Below are 20,474 nucleotides of genomic sequence, written 5' to 3' on the forward strand. Positions count from 1 at the left end.
TTTTGAATAAATTTGGTCCAAAGTGTTGATAGTAAAGCGAATTTATCTGTCTGCAAACGTTCTGATCTTTTTTTCTAGGGTCGAAGCGAAAAAATCTTAGAATTTCTCGAAAGCAGTTTCTCCCCATAATATCACTGAAGATAGGTTGGCCACACTTTTTAGACCACACAGTTCATTAAGTTCAGTGCTATTGGGTACAATAACACCAAGATCATACAATAAAGCAATAAAAGCCTCCAGTTTCTCCAAACTTACACTCCAAAATTTATTTCCTAGAACATGTTTGGCCTCTGCTTCCGTAAAGTGTTTTATGGCTTTCAGTATTGATTCATCAATAAACAGGCTCCCTGCACTCACTCCACTGGCACCAGTAACATACCACTTTGAATATGATGTAGGTACTGGATTCTTTCTCACGATATTACAACTCGCCAATCTGCCAGATGTGGTCTTTCCAAACTCTGCTACAGTCCACTCCGTGTTTCCATCAGTACCCAGCAACATATTGCAGGGTCCTGGGAGGCATGTGTTGATCTGTCCCTTCTGATATTTTCATTTACATGATAAATTTTCTGCTGCTGTAATATAACAATAGAAAATTTCCAATTAGAAGTGTCCCCTCAGAGTAATTGTCACCTAAATCCTGAATTTTATATGAAAATAGAATTTTGACATGTAAATAACGCATTTCATAATTATTACTAACCTGGTTGAACAACTAAGTTTTCAGCTAATCTGAATCACTGCTTCCTGAGTGATTGTTTGACAGTTATCTTCGCAGTTCTCTTATGTCTTCCGCATCTGGGTGACATTCTGCTTCAGACTTATCATCTGGAATATCATTTAAGAGAGCGATCAATTCCGCAACGGTAAGCGACTGTGATCTGCAAGCCATGATTAATATGTTGCTACGAGCTAAACAATGACAATATGACTCGAGACGCAGAGACAATCAAAGGACATAAGTAAATTAAGAGCGTTTCATTATTGTGCGTATTATTGCTGTTTGGAGACTGATTGCTAACAGATTGAATCTCAACCGGAGGAAAGAGGACATGTTGTAGGACCTTTCATTAAAATTATCAATACTGTGGTCAAAATGTCCGCTCTAGCGGTTATAGGTATACTAGTTAACAACGTCGTAAAAATTTTTCAAAAAATAAATATATGGAGTACGCGTGATTCTGACCTTTAACTTGGAAAAGCCATTACAGTTCATTGCAATGACAAAAAAACTGCAGTCAAAATAACGTTTCTAAAACGTGATGCGGTTATTTTGACCGATCTGCCGGTTCAAGTGTTAACAATTGTCTTATCCCTGAATACTAGAAGATACTGCCATACATATGGTTACTGATCTCGTCAATAAATGTGTTGCAGGGATTGTTTTGTGAACTCACGTGTGATTGTAATCTTATGTTCTCCGATATAAATTGTCTGCTATATGATAGGTGACCTATGTATGTCACTATGTAATTGTAATTTCACGAAAATAGAAATTTACATAATGATATGTTCAACCAACAAATCGAATTTGATCTTTATAATTAACCAATTTTGCACTCAGTCTTCATAAGGCCAGATTATTCAGTTTCTATTTTCGTATTAGTTGTGCGCTTTTCCATATCGTTTTGGTGGATTTTCTTCAGATCGATGCGTTTGTGACAAGTCAAACACACATAATCATAGTCGATTATTACGTATATTGGATGAAGTGGGAAGGTGGATTTTGTGAATGTAAGAAATTAGATATAGCACTGTATTCCAATAAATATTTTATTTGTACAAAAATTGTTACACAAAAACATAGTTATCAAATAAGAGATACAATAAATATCAGAGAAATAAATAACAGGAAAGTCATTTCGAAAAAACACTTGGCACAAAAACACCACATGCAGTACATGATGAGAAGTATGGAAAAAACTGCCCTCGTTGAATGCATAACGGTATAACGTACCACTACTACATATGTGTGAAAGATTGAAATACGGTTCGATAAATGGCAGATGATGGTGGCGGACTACACAAAGTGAAAGATTAATAGAGAAGAACATTTTATCCGTGTACGTGTTAAAGGCAAAGTAGAATGATAGTGGGTCAGGGGAAAATTACGTTGACGTGTGGAAGTGAATGTATTGCAATGTATCGACACGAATTAACAGATTATTCCCGTTATCTGGAAGAGGACAGGGGAGTGAACGGCTTCTTGACCAACTTCCTCGTCAGCTGTCACTGGGTCAGCGGACTGGGACGTGGTGGCCCATCGGGCTACCGCCGCCCTCCTTGCAGGCTGTGCAGTTTGTGGTAGATGCCTCGCCGCTGTAGCAGCTCCGAGTGCTTACCCAACTCAGCCACGCGGCCTTCATTGATGACGCAGATGACGTCAGCATCCTGGATGGTCGTCAGCCGGTGCGCGATCGTGATGCAGGTGCGCCCTTCCTTCGCCTTGTCCAGCGCCTCTTGCACCACCTGTTCCGCCAGAAGATCGACACTTGTAATCTACAAATTATGATCCACGTAGCAAATGAAGAAAAACACATTGGTCCAAAGCTTGGTTTCACTCATAAAGGTACATAGCAAGGTGTAAATTAACGAAATTGATCAAACTTGGCGGTAATATTGGGAGGTCGAAATAACACAATACATATTTTTATTCTTTTTGCTGGAAAGGAGGGTACAAAGTTACATTATGTGTACAAAGACAGTTCTAAGTGAAAACATAGACGTAGCGTCTAAGATTCAAAATCACTGAAAACTCTGATTTGAAAAAATACCGATAGACTAAGAAGACTGTGGTTATGGATGAGCAGTGTCTTCCTGATGAAACTGATTCCCATTATATGTGCAACAGCTGATGTTGTTGTTGTGAATTTCAGTACAAGGACAGGTTTGATGCAGCTGTCCATACTACTCCATTCCGTGCAAACTTCTTCATCACCAAGTAACTACTGCAACCCACATCCTTTTGAGTCTGCTTAGTGTATACATCTCTTGGTCTTCCTCTACGAGTTTTACCCTTCACGCTGCCCTCCAGTACTAAATTCGTGATCCCTTGATGCCTCACAACATGTCCTACCAATCGATCCTTTCATCTAGTCAAGTAGTGCCACAAATTCATCTTCTCCCCAATTCTATTCCTACCTCCTCATCAGTTACATGATCTACCCATCTAGTCTTCAGCATTCTTCTGCATCATCACATATCGAAAGCTTCTATTCTCTTCTTGTCTAAACTATTTAGCATTCATGTTTCAAATCCATACATGGCTACACACTATACGAATACTTTCAGAAAAGACTTCCTGACACTTAAATCTATACTCGATGTTAACAAATTTCTCTTCTTCAGAACTTTTTCCTTCCCATTGGTAGTCTACATTTTATAACCTCTCAACGTCGACCATCATCAGTTATTTGGCTCCCCAAATATCAAAACTCTTCTACTACATTTCCTAATTTAATTCCCTCAGAACCTCTGATTTAATTTGGCTACATTCCTTTATCATCGTTTGGTTTTTGTTGATGCTGATCCTATTTTCTCCTTTCAAGGCACTGGGCATTCCATTCAACTGCTCTTCCTGGTGCTTAGCTGTTTCTGACAGAATTACAGTCATCGGCAAACCTCAAAGATTTTATTTCTTGTCCATGGATTGTAATTCCTACTCGAAATTTATCTCTTGTTCCTTTTACTGCTTGCTGAATATACAGATTGAATAACATCGAGGAAAGGCTACATCCCTCTCTCAGTCCCTTCCCAACCACTGATTCCGTTTCAAGCCCCCCGAGTCTTATAACTGCTATCTGGTTCGTGTAAAAATTGTAAATAGCCTTTCACTCCCTGTATTTTACCCCTGCCACCTTCAAAATTTTAAAGAGAGTATTCCAATAAACATTGTCAAAAGCATTCTCAAAGTCTACAAATGCTAGAAACGTAGGTTTGCGTTTCCTTAATCTGTCTTCTAAGATAAGCCGTAGGGTCAGTATTGCCTCACATGATCCAACATTTCTACGGAATCGAATCTGATTTTCCCCAATGTCTGTTTCTATCAGTTTTTCCATTCGTCTGTACAGATTCGTATTAGTATTCTACAGCTATGACTTATGAAACTGATAGGTTTTTATAGACCCTATACATAATCCTTTCACCTTTATGCCTTCCCTTCTTTGCTTAGAATTGTTTTTCCATCTGAGTTCTTGATATTGATGCAAGTGGTTCTCATTTCTCCAAAGGTGTGTCTTTAATTTTCCTGTAGGCAGTATCTATCTTACCCCTAGTGTTACATGCCTCTACATCTTTACGTTTGTCCTCTAGCCATCCCTGTTTAGCCATTTTGCACTTCCTGTCGATCTTGATGTTGAGATGTTTGTATTCCTTTTTGCCTGCTTCATTTACAGCATTTTTATATTTTCTCTTTTTATCAATTAAATTCAATATATCTTCTTATACTCAAGTATTTCTACTAGCCCTCGTCTTTTTACCTAGCTGGTCCTTTGCTGCTTTCACTATTTCATCTCTCAAAAGCTAACCATTCTTCTTCTACTGTATTCCTTTCCTCCGTTCTTGTCAATCGTTCCCTAAATCTCTCGCTTAAATTATCTACACCTCTGGTTCTTTTAGTTTATCCTATCCAGGTCGAATCTCTTTACTTTGCCACTTTTTTTGAGTTTCTTCATTTATAATCCGCAATTCATAACCAATAGATTGAGGTCGGAGTCCACATCTGCCCCCGGAAATGTCTTACAATTTAAAACCTGATTCCAAAATCTCTATCTTACCACTGTATAATCCATCTGAAACCTTCCAGTGTCACCAGGCTTCTTCCACGTATACAACCTTCTGTCATCATTCTTAAACCAAATGTTAGCTATCGTTATGCTGTGTTCAAAATTCAAACAGGCAGCTTCCTCTTTCATACCTTACCCCCATTCCATATTCACCTACTACTTTTACTTCTCTTCCTTTTCCTACTATCGAACTCCAGACCCCGATGACTACTAAAATTTCGTCTCACTTCACTGTCTGAATAATTTCTTTTATTTCATCATACATTTCTTCAATCTCTTCGTCATATGCGAAGCTAGTTGGCATATAAACTTGTACGACTGTGGTGGGTGTGGGCTTCATGTCTATCTTTGCTACAGTAATGGGTTCACTACGCTGTTCGTAGTAGCTTACCCGAGCTCATATTTTTTATTTGTTATTAAAGTTACTCCTGCATTAACTCTATTTGATTTTGTAGTTATAACCCTGTATTCACCTGACCAGAAGACTTGTAGCTCCTGCCACAGAACTTCAGTAATTTCCTCTCCATCTAACTTTAACCTATCCATTTCCCTTTTTAAATTTTCTAATCTACCTGCCCGATTAAGGCATCTGACATTCCACGCTCCGATCCTTAGAATGCCAGTTTCGTTCCTCCTGGTAACGATGTCCTCCTGAGTACTTTCCGACCGGAGATCCGAATGGGGGACTATTTTATCTTCGAAATATTTTACCCAAGAAGACGCTATCATCATTTAACCATACAGTACAGCTGCATGCCCTCGGGAAAAATTACTGATGTAGTTGCCACTTGCTTTCAGCGTTCGCAGTACTATCACAGCAAGGCAGTTTTGGTTAATGTTACAAGGCCAGATCAGTCTATCATTCAGACTCTTGCCCTTTTAACTACTGAAAAGGCTGCAGCCCCTTTTCAGAAACTACACGTTTGTCTGTCCTCTCAACAGACACCCCTCCGTTGTGGTTGCACCTACAGTAAGGCTAATGCTCTCGCTGAGGCAAGCAAGCCTCCCTACCAAAGGCAATGTCCATGGTTCAAGGGGGGTGGGTGGGGGGGGGACATTTAACAGTTACTTCGTTCATTTTGAAATGTATGTTGTATTACAATTATTTAGTACTCTACAGCATCCTAACAGATTACAAATTTGAATTTTTTCCCATCTTTTGCTACTTTCAAGAATCCTCTCACAAAGAACTTTGCCTATCGGAATTCACAATAATATTTCTGTGATTCAAATAGGCAGCGTTATGATCTTAATACACTGCTGCTTCAATTGTCTTTATTGCGTTTCCAGTGACACGTGATATGGAATATTATTTAACCACGAAGACTTTCAGGAATAGCAACTATTTACTTAAATTCTATTTGGTTATACGTGTAAAGAATATGGAAATGGAACTGAAGTCCCATAATTCTTGACAGAGCGTAGGGGAACGATGAGGGAGATCCGCACCACCATACTAGGTAAGGTCCTGATGGAGGTGGTTTGCCGTTGCCTTCCTCCGACCGTAACGGGGATGAATTTTGATGAAGAATACACAATATAAAAGAAGTAACTTTCAGTCATATTTCAGTGGCCTCTCTCAGGGTATAATCGCAAATAGAGCTGTGTTATATATCTTACGAGTCTACGAATTTTATTGTGTTGACTGATGAAATATTAGTTCATAAGAGACAGTTTTTGCTTTTTATACATGCATAATTATAGCAGAAAATACTGCTTTTATAATCACAAACTTCTCTTAAAGCTACATGCATTTAATACTGGCGTTTCGTGTAACTGTTACACAGATGTTAATTTGTTTCGTGCAGAATGGGTCCACATCCACTATGAATAATTACAGGATTTCATTTGGCGCTTAGAACAATTTTTAGCAGTTAGGGTGACTTCCATCTAAAAAGTTATTGTCATGAGTGTGCTATCATACTCACTTAAAACATGTTTTATAATTTGACCGTATATATTTGCAAGATGTGTCCGTCTCTTTATAATTAGAAGTGTAAGGAGAAAATGGAATGATAATAAAATGAAAGCAAAATTTTGAAGGAGACGCTCTACATACTAACGCCACCAGTCAACTAGAAGGTACATCTCTGTATAATTTTTGAACCGGTTATTAACTTAAGCCCTGAGTAGGTATAGATTTTAATTTTTCAACCGGTTATTAACTTAAGCCCTGAGTAGGTACAGATTTTAATTTTGATGTTAAAAGGTTTTGATGAGTAAACTTTCTAAAATATTTTGTAACTATTAAAATTTCAGGATTCTGATGTTACATAACAATACCTTTTCACTCTTCATCTTCCATCCACGTTAATTACTCTTACCTGATGATGACACATGCCGAAATATCATAACCGGCAAAAATATTTTACTTAGTAATGAAGAATGTCTTATTTATAAAATATTACGGGCTCTCACATTACCACCATAATCTGCTTTTGGTGAGTAACACGTAATTGGTGACTAGTTTCGGTGGCAAATAGTTATTTAAACTCCATTTAATTATGAATTATAATAAAAACATCTTGGTAGGATAGGTTAACATGTAATGCGTCTTATTCGAGTTAACACTATTCTTGGATATGACATTTTACTACCAAGATATATTGATTATAATGTATGTTAACACCGACTTGAAAATGTAGCTTCCCACCGAACCTAGTGCCGAATGAAGTACCAACTACTAAAAGGAGGTTACAGTAGTAACGTGAATGTAGTGCAATGAAAACGAGCTGTCGAGCACGTTAAAAAATGGGAGGGAAAACTGAAGTGAAGAAGTTAAAAATTGTGTGACTCATTGCAGACGTATACGACAAATAACCACGCAATAAGAGCTCTTTAGCAATGATCGTCGAATCGGTTGCATATGTAATTTTATTATTCAGGCAGAGAAGAGTACTTTTATTGTACCCTGTAGTAATACCGAGAGGCTGTAATCAAAGCTGGTATGCGCTGCCTTAAGCCCAAATGCAGCCCTGATGCGACAGGTGTAGCGCTGAGATAGTCAGTTAAGCAGATGCCGGCGTCACTCACCTTCTCGCTCTCAGCATCGAGCGCCGAAGTGGCCTCGTCGAGCAGCAGGATCCGCGGGTTGCGGACGAGCGCCCTCGCGATGGCCACGCGCTGCTTCTGCCCTCCGGACAACTGCGTGCCCTTCTCCCCCATGCGGGTTTCGTAGCCCTGTGGACAGACGGCGATCACTTGCAACAGCAGTGTTGCCACGCATGGCTTTCAGCTTAGTGGTCAACCGCTCACATTACTGACACAAGTACCCTGCAACACCCTTAACAGTCGGATGAAAGTAGAAAAACATCCTCACCTCCATGCCTAACGTTTCCAAATGCAGGATAAGCCATTGGAGATTATAAATTCTCAGAAATCACTCTAAGAAAAGGTACGGGGATCGTAGAACCACCAAATTCGTTATCTGATGCTGTGGTTTTATCAAGATCCAACGATTACTTTGATAGGAAGTACAGAAAGGCCACATAAATTCGGAAGCACAAAACCAATTTTAAGTAAATAGAAGAGAGATTGAGTATGGTGTCGTACGCTGTCGACAACACGCAACTCATTCAGCGTCAAGAGGTTGGCAGTAAGTAATGTGGCGCTGCCGAGCCCACGTAAAAGGATGCCACACCCACACCTGCCCAGACCGATAGCGGAGTTCACTGCGTGCATTCGAGGCCTAATACTTAGCCTCACCTCTCTGTGTATTATCTACACCGAATTTGCGTGTATGAAGGAATTACTGGTATACAAATGGACTTTCTGAACTGGAGCTGAGTAAATCAGAGTTAATAACATATTAGGTGTGCTTATCAAATGGGTCAAATGGCTCTGAGCACCATGGGACTTAACATCTGTCAGTCCCCTAGAACGTAGACCTACTGAAACCTAACTAACGTAAGGAAATCACACACATCCATACCCGAGGCAGGATTCGAACCTACGACTGTAATAGTCGCGCGGTTCCGGACTGAAGCGCCTAGAACCGCTCGGCCACAGCGGCCGGCGGTGTGCTTATCATTATTTTGCTCCCTGTCTCAGCAAGCACCTATTCCTAGCATCCACTCCTGGAGCGAACCTATCTCTTATTTAGACAAGATGTGTGTGTTAGCAAACGGCGCCAACTCTTCCAGTTTACAAGCTGCGCAACAAGTCGTCGCGACTGCGCGATCTTCGGCAGAGATCTCATGACGTCACGGTGCGTCCGCTGTTTGGATACATATGAACTGTTCGTTTTGCTAAGCTTGTTTAAGTTTTAAACTGCAACCTGAGTCTTTATGGACGCTGATGACGTCTCTAGCACAGAAATTAGCCTTAGACTACGGCCTAATGCTTATACCATCAATTTCACTAGACATCTGGCGTTACGAAGGGTGAAGGGAATATAATCACTACCATTTTTACCTTGTACAATTATTTAACAACATCACAGCAACTGATGGTGGAGGAGGGGAAAGGGGGGAGGGGGAGGGGGGAAGAAAGGAAAGGAAATTGAAGGGACTGGTCAGATCAGCTGCATCGGAACTTTATGTGAATTCAATGGTGATGATTCAAAATGCCTGCTGGACAGAGACTCGAACCCGTGGTCTTTTGCTTTCTAGACAGTGGCGGACACAGTGTTTATCGCAACTGCACGGACTATCTCGGTACGCTCCCTGCTGATCGACATTCCCACCTACCGCGACCTCTCCGCGGCCCCCTCCATGCTCATTCATTGCCCATCGAGGTGAATAAATTATATGGTGTGTATTCTTTCAAATAGGTCCGAAAGAACAGACACCACGCAGTCGTATATTTAGTAAGCCACGAAGTGAAAGAAATTATAGAACTGTAGTGAAAACGCAGAGGAAAAAGCTAAAATGACACAGCGTATATACGTCGTAGGTAATCTGCCGGAAAGCAAGGAACAATTGGGTAGTACTGGCAAAACGAGGTGGCGGAGACGTTTAGTTCATACAGCAGTAATGATAGCAAAGAAAGGAATGCTGAAAAGTAATATAAATAACGGACAAAAGAGTCGCGAAGAACAAGTGGAAGAAATGGCCAGTTCCATTTGTCACAGTATTACGGGCGATCTACCCTAATCCAGCGCCCGGTCGACCATGGCTTGCACAAAATTATAAAGACGACCCACAGTGTCAAAGCGTTCTGTGTAATTGTAACACAATGAATTATTAAAAAACACAGCACTAACCAGAATGTATTTCGAGAAAGTAGACTTATCGTCTCGGCTGATTTAAAAATAAACTAGCTAAGAATATCATAGAGTGAAGAAAAGTCAGTAGTCAGATACGGTTCTTTTAACGACCTGCCTGTCGGTTTTGCTGTCTCCAGTTTATTTTTCCAATTAATCGTACACATGTAATGGTTATTACACATTCACATTACGTGGCTAACAGTATTCATGAATGGAGAGAAAAACACGGATCATTTGTGGTAACTAAGGTCTGATTGCACGAAAATGTTCTCATCACATTCTACCAATCAAATTACTTTGATCAATGTACAAAGGCTAGCTGCTACTCAAGTACGGTACAAATCAAATTAGAAATGTAATCATTAACAATCCGAAAACAAATACTGGAAAATGCTTTACTGAATATCAACACTTCTGTAATATTCTCACGTACCACAGTTTCTTACTTATGTAAATAGGATATCGCATCAAAAATGATTTTGTGATGTCAATTAAGTCGACAGTTTGTAGTGCTTTGGCTTCTAAGTTTTATGTAGAGCAGTCATTTATTTTTCATACATGTCTCTCTCTCTGAATCAATATTCTTTTTTTTTGGCTGCTTCTCTTTTTTTTAGTAAGAATATAAGGTTTATTGAGTTATTATCATTATTTAAGTTTTGCATTTTTTTAAAATGGCGTTCACTGAAACGCATAATTTCTGACGTCGGTTCAGGTTTAGTTTTACTGAAAACTGACGGTATACGCTTCCTCTTCTGTTAATAGATCATACGCACCCATTAGATTTATCTTCTTACCCAGATGCATGAAGATTCCAATACAACAATAATTGTTAACCTGTATTCCTGATTTCGGTTACGATTCTCAGGAGAGATGCTAATGAATGCCTGCACGAGTAAATTCTTCTCCCAGTATTAGGTCTCAAAATTTTCCTACACAACAACAGTGACCATTGCAGTTTTCTCATACCTGCGGCAGAGAGGAGATGAAGTTGTGTATGTTGGACTTCTTGGCGGCTTCGATGATCTCGGCCATGGGAACATGCCTCTCGTTGTCGCCATATGCGATGTTCTCAGCGATGGTCCTATCGAACAGCACCGGCTCCTGCGAGACGATGCCCATCTGATCCCGCAGGTTCGCCATTTTTACCTTGGACACGTTTCGGCCGTCCACAGACTGTCAACAGAAGAACACGCTCTTATATCAATATTACCCATGCTTACGAATTACAGTTACTGGTCGTTAATTCACATGAAAGTATGATTGGTCAGCGGAAACCCTTAAATTACAGTGTTCAATATAAGAATAGATTTTGTTCCGTACAAGTAAATCTGTGCTCTACGAACCATTGTGAGGTGCATCGAAGACGCTACACGTAGTTTATTGTAGCGTTAATCTTTCTTTTCGTTCCGTTCACATGCGGAGCGTGAAGATAATTAGATGTAGGACGACTCTGTGGGAAGTGTTTTGTATGGAATTTTAACTGACATGCTCTGGGACCTATGAATACAAAAGTTGAAAGAATACATGATGTTTCTGCGTGGAACACAGTTCCTGAACTTTTGTGAGTTATTTCGCTAGAGATACGCATTCGAAAAGTGTTTGAAAGTTAAGAATTTTCAACATTTATGTTACGTTATCCTCTTAGCAAACCAGACTTCTTACCATTTCCACTGCTCTACTTATTATGCATTCCATTTCTCTTCTCAGTACGAACGGTTGTGGATACCATAAATTAAGGCTGTATTAAGTTTTGGTCTCTGAGGTATTACGTGTTTTACTTTATTTTATTTTTTTAGAAGTGTTACACCTTACTGGTGCCCGACCAATCAATCTTAGTCTTCCATTTGCTATATCTACAATTCAGTCTATTTGTTTGTACCACCTCACAGCTCATATGTATGTATGGTGCTATCACTATAGTTGTCACTAATGTTTCACCAAAGGACACCTCCTTTTCACGTTTCGTAAACTACCCAACCTTGCATTGCTCTACATTAAGAGCCAGTTGCCACTCCTTACACCATACAAAGGTGTAACTAGATACTACTGCAATTTTTATGGGGTAGAATTTACGCTACAAAAAACCTGGGATGGCAACTAACAATATCCAATAAGATGTTAATGAATGCCACGCCCACCAACCATCCTATTACGCTCCTCAGCTTCACAGCAGGTATTACTTCTCTGTCTCCATTACGAATAACGTTTACCTAATGCCAATCTAGATGGTTTGGATCCGGTTATAAAACCGGCTTCATATCCCACAGGAGTATTCTTCCTGAGCATGGTTCCTTTAGAGAACGTCAAACTTGTACTGAATCGAAAGTTTTTTGAAAATGTAGAAATACTAAATTAGCATGGTTTAGAATATTCGAAGCACTGATATCGTGTTTGCATAGCGTGAGTTTCCCATGATAGATGTTTTCCGAAACCAAGCTGGCTTCCATGAGAAGATAGTTTATTTCCGAATAGATCATAATGGCAAAACCAAGTATGTACTTTTTCTTTGATCTTATCAACTTTTGATGGTTCACAACTTACACTGAACGTCTGCAAAAGTATGTGAATGATTACGTTGTTACTTTTGATAGGCATAGAGCCAATATCGATATCGTCACCAAGACTTATCAGTTGCGATGTTGATTACGTATGGACTTTGTGTCTGTATTCTGCGTGCGACTTGAACAGTCTTTGATTGTTACTGTCAATATAAAGTAGTTTAACAATTGTTTCAGCTGCACTGTAATTGTGGCCTTCAATCCATGACTGATCTGATGCAGCTCAACAAGCTAGTCCTGTGCTAACCTGTGAAACGTCCCCTTTGAACAATTATACAAGACTGTGCTTAAACTGGCACACAATATTTTTAGCGTAACGCAATCTGGCTTTCAAAAATCCCTACAAAAGAATGGCCCTGACTAACATTAACCTATACCTTTCACAAATCACTTACCTCACAAAAATCTTCGTTACTCGAACTACTGCAATACAGCGAGCGCCACTACTGCCAGCTAAATAAAAGATTCAAACTACGGAAGGCACTAACTACTGATAGGCATAGTTAGGAAATGAAAGATTTTAATAGAGAACAAACAATGTATTTACCTTAATAGTCATAATATATATAGCAGTTCATGACATCCAGTCTTACAAATTTCAAAACTCCGCCATCTCTCTCCCCTCATCCACCACTGCTGGCGGCTCACCTCCAACTGCGCAACGCTACGCGCTCTTCACATCCAGCTGCCCAACACTACAATGGCGAGTATTACAACAATGCCAACCAGCCACTGACTGCACACAGCCCAGCCAGTGATTTTCATACAGAGCGCTACGTGGCGTTACCAATATAAAAAACCTAAACAGCCTACTTACACCTGTTCATTTATGGATAATTACTGTAGCCTACAATCAAATTAAAGATTTGTGTTCCTCTACAAATATTACACCTCAGTCTTCCTTTCATTACGAAACTGACGATGCCTCGATGCTTCACGATTACCCCATCAACTTATCCCTTAATTAAAACAATTTGTTCCATAAATTTCTTTTGCCCCCAGTTTGACTGAGTACCATCTCTTCAGTTATTCGATCTGCTCAAGTAATATCCTAAGTACTTCAGCAGTTTCACATTTCTAAATCTTGTATTCTCTTCTTGTTCGAACTGATTATCGTCAACATTTCAGTTGCGTACAAAGCTACTCTCCATACAAATAGGCTCGCCTTCGGGAACGACCTCCTACATTAAATTTATTTTTGATGTCAACAAATTTCTCAATTCATGAAACGGATGTTATTATCAGTCTGCACTTTATATCCTCTGCCCTAGTAGCGAAAGTTACGGACTGCATTCAGTGTCTCTTTTCTTAACTTAATTCTTTGAGCATCATCTTATTTAATTCAGCAAGTTTCCATTACCCTTCTTTCACTTCTGTTGATATTCATCTTAGAACTACATTTCAAGGTACTACCCATTCGGTTCAGCTGCCATTTGAAGTTCGTTGTCATCTCTGATAAAATTATAATCTCGTGATAAATCCCCAAATTTTTTATTTATTTTCCCTGAAGTTTAGTTCCCTTTCCAGATTTCGCAATGGTTTCCTTTACTCCCTGTTCAGTCGGCAGGTGAACAACATTAATAAGAGGTTACAGTCCTGTCTCACTTCATTCCCAAATACTGCTTCCCTTTCATGCTCTTCGACTCTTATAACTGCAGTCTCGTTTATGAACAAATTGCAGACACATTTCTTGTTCCGTATATTTTATCCTGACTGCCTTTAAAATTTCAGACCTTGTATTACAGTCAACATTGTCAAAAATCTTCTCTTTATTTAGAAATGGTTTGCACGCAGATTTCCATTTCATCGGTCTATCTTTTAAAATACGTAATGTCGTAGAGTCAGTACGCATTCGACAGTTACAATTTTCCCCCGAAAACCAAACTTCTCTTTTCAAGGTCGTCTTCTACCAGTTTTCCCATTCATTTGTAAATAATATGAGTCAGTATTTTGTTTCCATGACGTAGTAAACTGATGGTTCGGTAATATTCACACGTGTTTCTTTGGAATAGGAATTATCAAATTCTTTTGAAATTCTGACGATACTTTACCTGGCTGATATATCACGCCTAGGAGGGGGAACAGATTTGTCACGGCACACTCTTCCAAGGACATCGATGGTTCTAAGGGAACATCCTCTAGTCCATGAGATGTGTTTCGATAGTTTTATTTTAAGTTACAAATTTTTATTAAACAGTATGCAATTCCATTACATTATTATACGGATTCTAAGGTACTATTTCATCATAGATCCATTAAGCTCATCTCACATAATATCTCCTGTCTTATACTGATACAGCTCCTTTCCTGTTTCCGTAATACACTCCTGGAAATGGAAAAAAGAACAGATTGACACCGGTGTGTCAGACCCACCATACTTGCTCCGGACACTGCGAGAGGGCTGTAAAAGCAATGATCACACGCATGGCACAGCGGACAGACCAGGAACCGCGGTGTTGGCCGTCGAATGGCGCTAGCTGCGCAGCATTTGTGCACCGCCGCCGTCAGTGTCAGCCAGTTTGCCGTGGCATACGGAGCTCCATCGCAGTCTTTAACACTGGTAGCATGCCGCGACAGCGTGGACGTGAACCGTATGTGCAGTTGACGGACTTTGAGCGAGGGCGTATAATGGGCATGCGGGAGGCCGGGTGGACGTACCGCCGAATTGCTCAACACGTGGGGCGTGAGGTCTCCACAGTACATCGATGTTGTCGCCAGTGATCGGCGGAAGGTGAACGTGCCCGTCGACCTGGGACCGGACCGCAGCGACGCACGGATGCACGCCAAGACCGTAGGATCCTACGCAGTGCCGTAGGGGACCGCACCGCCACTTCCCAGCAAATTAGGGACGCTGTTGCTCCTGGGGTATCGGCGAGGACCATTCGCAACCGTCTCCATGAAGCTGGGCTACGGTCCCGCACACCGTTAGGCCGTCTTCCGCTCACGACCCAACATCGTGCAGCCCGCCTCCAGTGGTGTCGCGACAGGCGTGAATGGAGGGACGAATGGAGACGTGTCGTCTTCAGCGATGAGAGTCGCTTCTGCCTTGGTGCCAATGATGGTCGTATGCGTGTTTGGCGCCGTGCAGGTGAGCGCCACAATCAGGACTGCATACGACCGAGGCACACAGGGCCAACACCCGGCATCATGGTGTGGGGAGCGATCTCCTACACTGGCCGTACACCACTGGTGATCGTCGAGGGGACACTGAATAGTGCACGGTACATCCAAACCGTCATCGAACCCATCGTTCTACCATTCCTAGACCGGCAAGGGAACTTGCTGTTCCAACAGGACAATGCACGTCCGCATGTATCCCGTGCCACCCAACGTGCTCTAGAAGGTGTAAGTCAACTACCCTGGCCAGCAAGATCTCCGGATCTGTCCCCCATTGAGCATGTTTGGGACTGGATGAAGCGTCGTCTCACGCGGTCTGCACGTCCAGCACGAACGCTGGTCCAACTGAGGCGCCAGGTGGAAATGGCATGGCAAGCCGTTCCACAGGACTACATCCAGCATCTCTACGATCGTCTCCATGGGAGAATAGCAGCCTGCATTGCTGCGAAAGGTGGATATACACTGTACTAGTGCCGACATTGTGCATGCTCTGTTGCCTGTGTCTATGTGCCTGTGGTTCTGTCAGTGTGATCATGTGATGTATCTGACCCCAGGAATGTGTCAATAAAGTTTCCCCTTCCTGGGACAATGAATTCACGGTGTTCTTATTTCAATTTCCAGGAGTGTATTATGTTCAAGGTTGTTTGTTTTATGCAAACCCTCTATGTATTCCTTGGAACATTGAACAAACTATATTGATTTTTATTAAAAATGAAATTCCGCCAGCTGTACATAAGATCTTATATTCACTTCGCTACTAGCTTAGACGTTGCGTCAACGCCATCTTGATTTTGACGAAATCGGTTGTGTGTGGCTCAGTCTAGAAGTTCGCAGTAAGACCAACATGTGCTCCACATGGATGGCGGGCAGTAACTAGTGACACTAGTGGAGCATGTGTTGGTCTTTCCGTGGACTTCTAGACTGAGTCACACACAGCCGATTTCATCAAAATGTACGGGCCTGAAGATTGCCTTGACGCAACGTCGAATCTAGTGGCGAAGTAAATATAAAATCTTATGTACAGCTAGAGGAATTTCATTTTTAATAAAATATCATACCAGCTGTGTCCCACCATCCAGTTTAAATATGGATGTACGAAAATTATATTCAGGACAACACTATGAAAAATTGTTCTAAATGTACAGTTTCCTTAAATGTAGGTTTTTCAGTGTACTCTATATCCCCCAAGATACGTCATAGGTTCCTTGACTATTTCTTAAGTCTCTTGTCTAGGCACCGCTACAACACGAAATACGCATGCTCGGTCATGCCGCAAGAGGAATGACACCTGGTGGAATAACAGGATAGCAAACACAGTAGCGACAGCAGGAGGGCCAGGGGCGTACTCACCACGACGCCGGCGGTGGGGTCGTAGAACCTCTCCAGCAGCTGCACGGTGGTGGACTTCCCGCAGCCGGAAGGCCCCACCAGTGCGACCGTCTGTCCGGGCCGGATCTCGAGGTCCAGGCCGCGCAGCACCAGGCTGCCGACGCGCGTCGGGTACGCAAACTGCACGTTAGAGTACTGCACCTCGCCCTGACTCTTCTGTGGACGGAGACAAGTTTTCATATCATGTTACTAGGAACCAGGCCGATCGGAAAACTGTGCAAGACACTGACACAGTTACAAATAATAACACCGATTCTCATTTAGCACTCAACAGTGTTTACGACAGTCAGTGCAGATGTAGTTGTCAGTCAGTGTGATAGGTGGTGACAGAGAGGATCGTTCAAAGCTCTCTGTGAACTCATAAGTGATATCGTCAAGAAATATTCTTCAAATGGATAAAATTGTTTCAAGCAGCTTAACTTAAGTTTATTCATTATTACATTAAAAAATGGTTCAAATGGCTCTAAGAACTATGGGACTTAACATCTGAGGTCATCAGTCCCCTAGAACTTAGAACTACTTAAACCTAACTAACTTAACGACATCACACGCATCCATGCCCGAGGCAGGATTCTAACCTGCGACCGTAGCGGTCGCGCGGTTCCAGACTGAAGCGCCTAGAACCGCTCGGCCACTCCGGTCGGCCTACTACATTCACAAGCTTAATAAAATGAAATACTGTGTACCATAAATAGGTTAAGTTATTCCTTCGTATAAGAGAGTAATCACGTTGCAGCACTGACACCGCAACTCATATTTTACAACTGCAACGGCAGAGCAAACGTGAAGCTCTAGATAGAGGCTCCCAGGTAGATGCCATTTTCGTTGACTTCCGGAAGGCGTTCGATACGGTTCCGCACTGTCGCCTGATAGACAACGTAAGAGCCTACGGAATATCAGACCAGCTGTGTGGCTGGACTGAAGAGTTTTTAGCAAACAGAACACAACTTGTTGTTCTCAATGGAGAGACGTCTACAGACGTTAAAGTAACCTCTGGCGTGGCACAGGGGAGTGTTATGGGACCATTGCTTTTCACAATATATATAAATGACCTCGTAGATAGTGTCGGAAGTTCCATGCGGCTTTTCGCGGATGATGCTGTAGTATACAGAGAAGTTGCAGCATTAGAAAATTGCAGCGAAATGCAGGAAGATCTGCAGCGGATAGGCACTTGCTGCAGGGAGTGGCAACTGACTCTTAACATAGACAAATGTAATGTATTTCGAATACATAGAAAGAAGGATCCTTTATTGTATGATTATATTTACTTGTGTAAAATATCTGGGAGTATGCGTGCGGAACGATTTGAAGTGGAATTATCATATAAAATTAATTGTTGGTAAGGTGGGTGCCAGGTTGAGATTCATTGGGAGGGTCCTTAGAAAATGTAGTCCATCAACAAAGGAGGTGGCTTACAAAACACTCGTTCGACCTATACTTGAGTATGGCTCATCAGTGTGGAATCCGTACCAGATTGGGTTGACAGAAGAGATACAGAAGATCCAAACAAGAGCGGCGACTTTCGTCACAGCGTTATTTGGCCAGCGTGATAGCGTTACGGAGATGTTTAGCAAACTCAAGTGGCAGACTCTGCAAGTGAGGCGCTCTGCATCGCGGTGTAGCTGGTTGTCCAGGTTTCGAGAGGGTGCGTTTCTGGATGAGGTATCGAATATATTGCTCCCCCCTACTGATACCTCCCGAGGAGATCTCGAATGTAAAATTAGAGAGATTCGATCGCGCACGGAGGCTTTCTGGCAGTCGTTTTTCCCGCGAACCATACGCGACTGGAACAGGAAAGGGAGGTAACGACAGTGGCACGTAAAGTGCCCTCCGCCACACACCATTTGGTGGCTTGCGGAGTAAAAATGTAGATTTAGATGTAGGTGATCACAGTCTCCTGCACGGAATAATAATGAAGTTTTCTGTTAAAAAAGCTATTGGTGGTGCCACAGACATTATTTGACCTAATCTACCAGTACTATTTGTCCTCAACACCAATTATAGTTTAACAGACTTACAAACCTAAAAAATTAATATATACTTAAAAGATTGTATAGTAATGTAAATACCAATACGAGCACAGAATAGTCACACAGTTCAGTTTCTGCATTTCTTACACTCCTGAGAGTTTTCGTTTGCTTCCTTACTTTCTTCTTCAACATGGTAGTTACCTAGTAAAGTGCAGTGGATAGCACACTCGACTCGAATTCGGGAGGACGACGGCTCAAACACGTACAGACCATCATGAATTACGTTTTCCATGATTTTCCTAAAAGGCTTCAGACAAATTCCGGAATTGTTCCTTTGAAAAGCCACAGCCGATTTTCTTCCCATCCTTCCCTAATCCGATGGGATTGATGACCTCGTTGAGTGGTGTCTTCCCCCAAAGCAATTAACCAACCGTGGAAGTTAAACAACTGTGATAACAAGCTACCGCTCTGCTCTCGTGATTCTTGAAATGAACTTTTGTTTCTTATTTTCGAGAAAAGAATCTACATTTTACAATATTTTATAAACTTACAATGTGCGTAACGAAAAATATTTATATGTACATGTCTTCCAGTGTCTACATAAGGTTCTTTACAGATTGTGTTCTTTCAGTGGAATGAGGGGTCAGTCAATACGTTGGTTGATGACAGAGAAAGCCGTTCGTAGCCGTCTGTGGATTGCAAAGGTGATACATCCTACAGCGATTATTGTCTGAAGAGTAATGCAATAGTAATATGAGTGAGAAAACATACGTATGATGGTCACAGAGACATGAAACTCATATAATACAGCGAACTGATCTTGATATGGAGCAAATTTCAAGTTAATGATCTGTTTTATCTCATTTAAGGAAGTTAAAGCAGTATCTTTTTTTTATCTGATGGGACATTTTGCTTCATTTCGTGCAAGATGTTCATCATAGCCACAGTCTAAAGAAGATTGCCTATATGTGCAAGAGAAAGGAAAAGAGTTATTATTTGGTGGTTCGGGAAATATATCACGTATTAATGGCAGAAGATATGAATAATACAACACAGAAAGAGCTAATAGAATTTTAGGTAGAAGATACTAAACCTCATTGTTAAAACTAAGTTCTCTGGTTGTCTAGAAAACTGGAGTTCCTCATTCAGCCAGGTGGAATGCAATTCAAGTATTAATGATGTATGAGTAGTAGACGAAGAGGTCATTAGTGGCAGAGCGCCAGCTAGGACTGGGGAAAGATCGATGAGCAAGTAGAGCCTTTTTAAAATAACCTTCTCAGCATTTTCTTTCACCCGTTTTAAGAAGTGCACAAAAAAATACGTTTCTGCTCAATTATAGAGGAAGAATTAATTTGGCTATCACAAACGTACAGTCGTGACAATTTAGAATTTTGCTCGTTATACAGACTGCCGTACTAACTATGCACGCCTTTCTTCTCTGCATTTA

The 20,474-nt window shown here is 41.2% G+C and overlaps 1 protein-coding gene across 1 annotated transcript in view; it reads right to left on the reverse strand.

Annotated features, from left to right (window-relative positions):
- Positions 1 to 1,787: 1,787 nt before the first annotated feature.
- Positions 1,788 to 20,474, reverse strand: part of LOC126199230 (ATP-dependent translocase ABCB1-like) — a 169,509-nt gene continuing 150,822 nt past the window's right edge. Inside the window, exons 19-22 of the mRNA XM_049936022.1 lie at positions 17,019 to 17,213; positions 10,960 to 11,166; positions 7,821 to 7,967; positions 1,788 to 2,472 (exon numbers count right to left, since the gene is read on the reverse strand). Coding sequence (XP_049791979.1) covers positions 2,272 to 2,472; positions 7,821 to 7,967; positions 10,960 to 11,166; positions 17,019 to 17,213 — 750 coding nt within the window. The 3' untranslated portion in view covers positions 1,788 to 2,271. The remainder of the gene's footprint in view (positions 2,473 to 7,820; positions 7,968 to 10,959; positions 11,167 to 17,018; positions 17,214 to 20,474) is intronic.

This window comes from Schistocerca nitens, chromosome 8 (genome assembly GCF_023898315.1).
Source record: "Schistocerca nitens isolate TAMUIC-IGC-003100 chromosome 8, iqSchNite1.1, whole genome shotgun sequence".
In the NCBI taxonomy this organism is placed as follows: Eukaryota; Metazoa; Arthropoda; class Insecta; order Orthoptera; family Acrididae; genus Schistocerca; species Schistocerca nitens.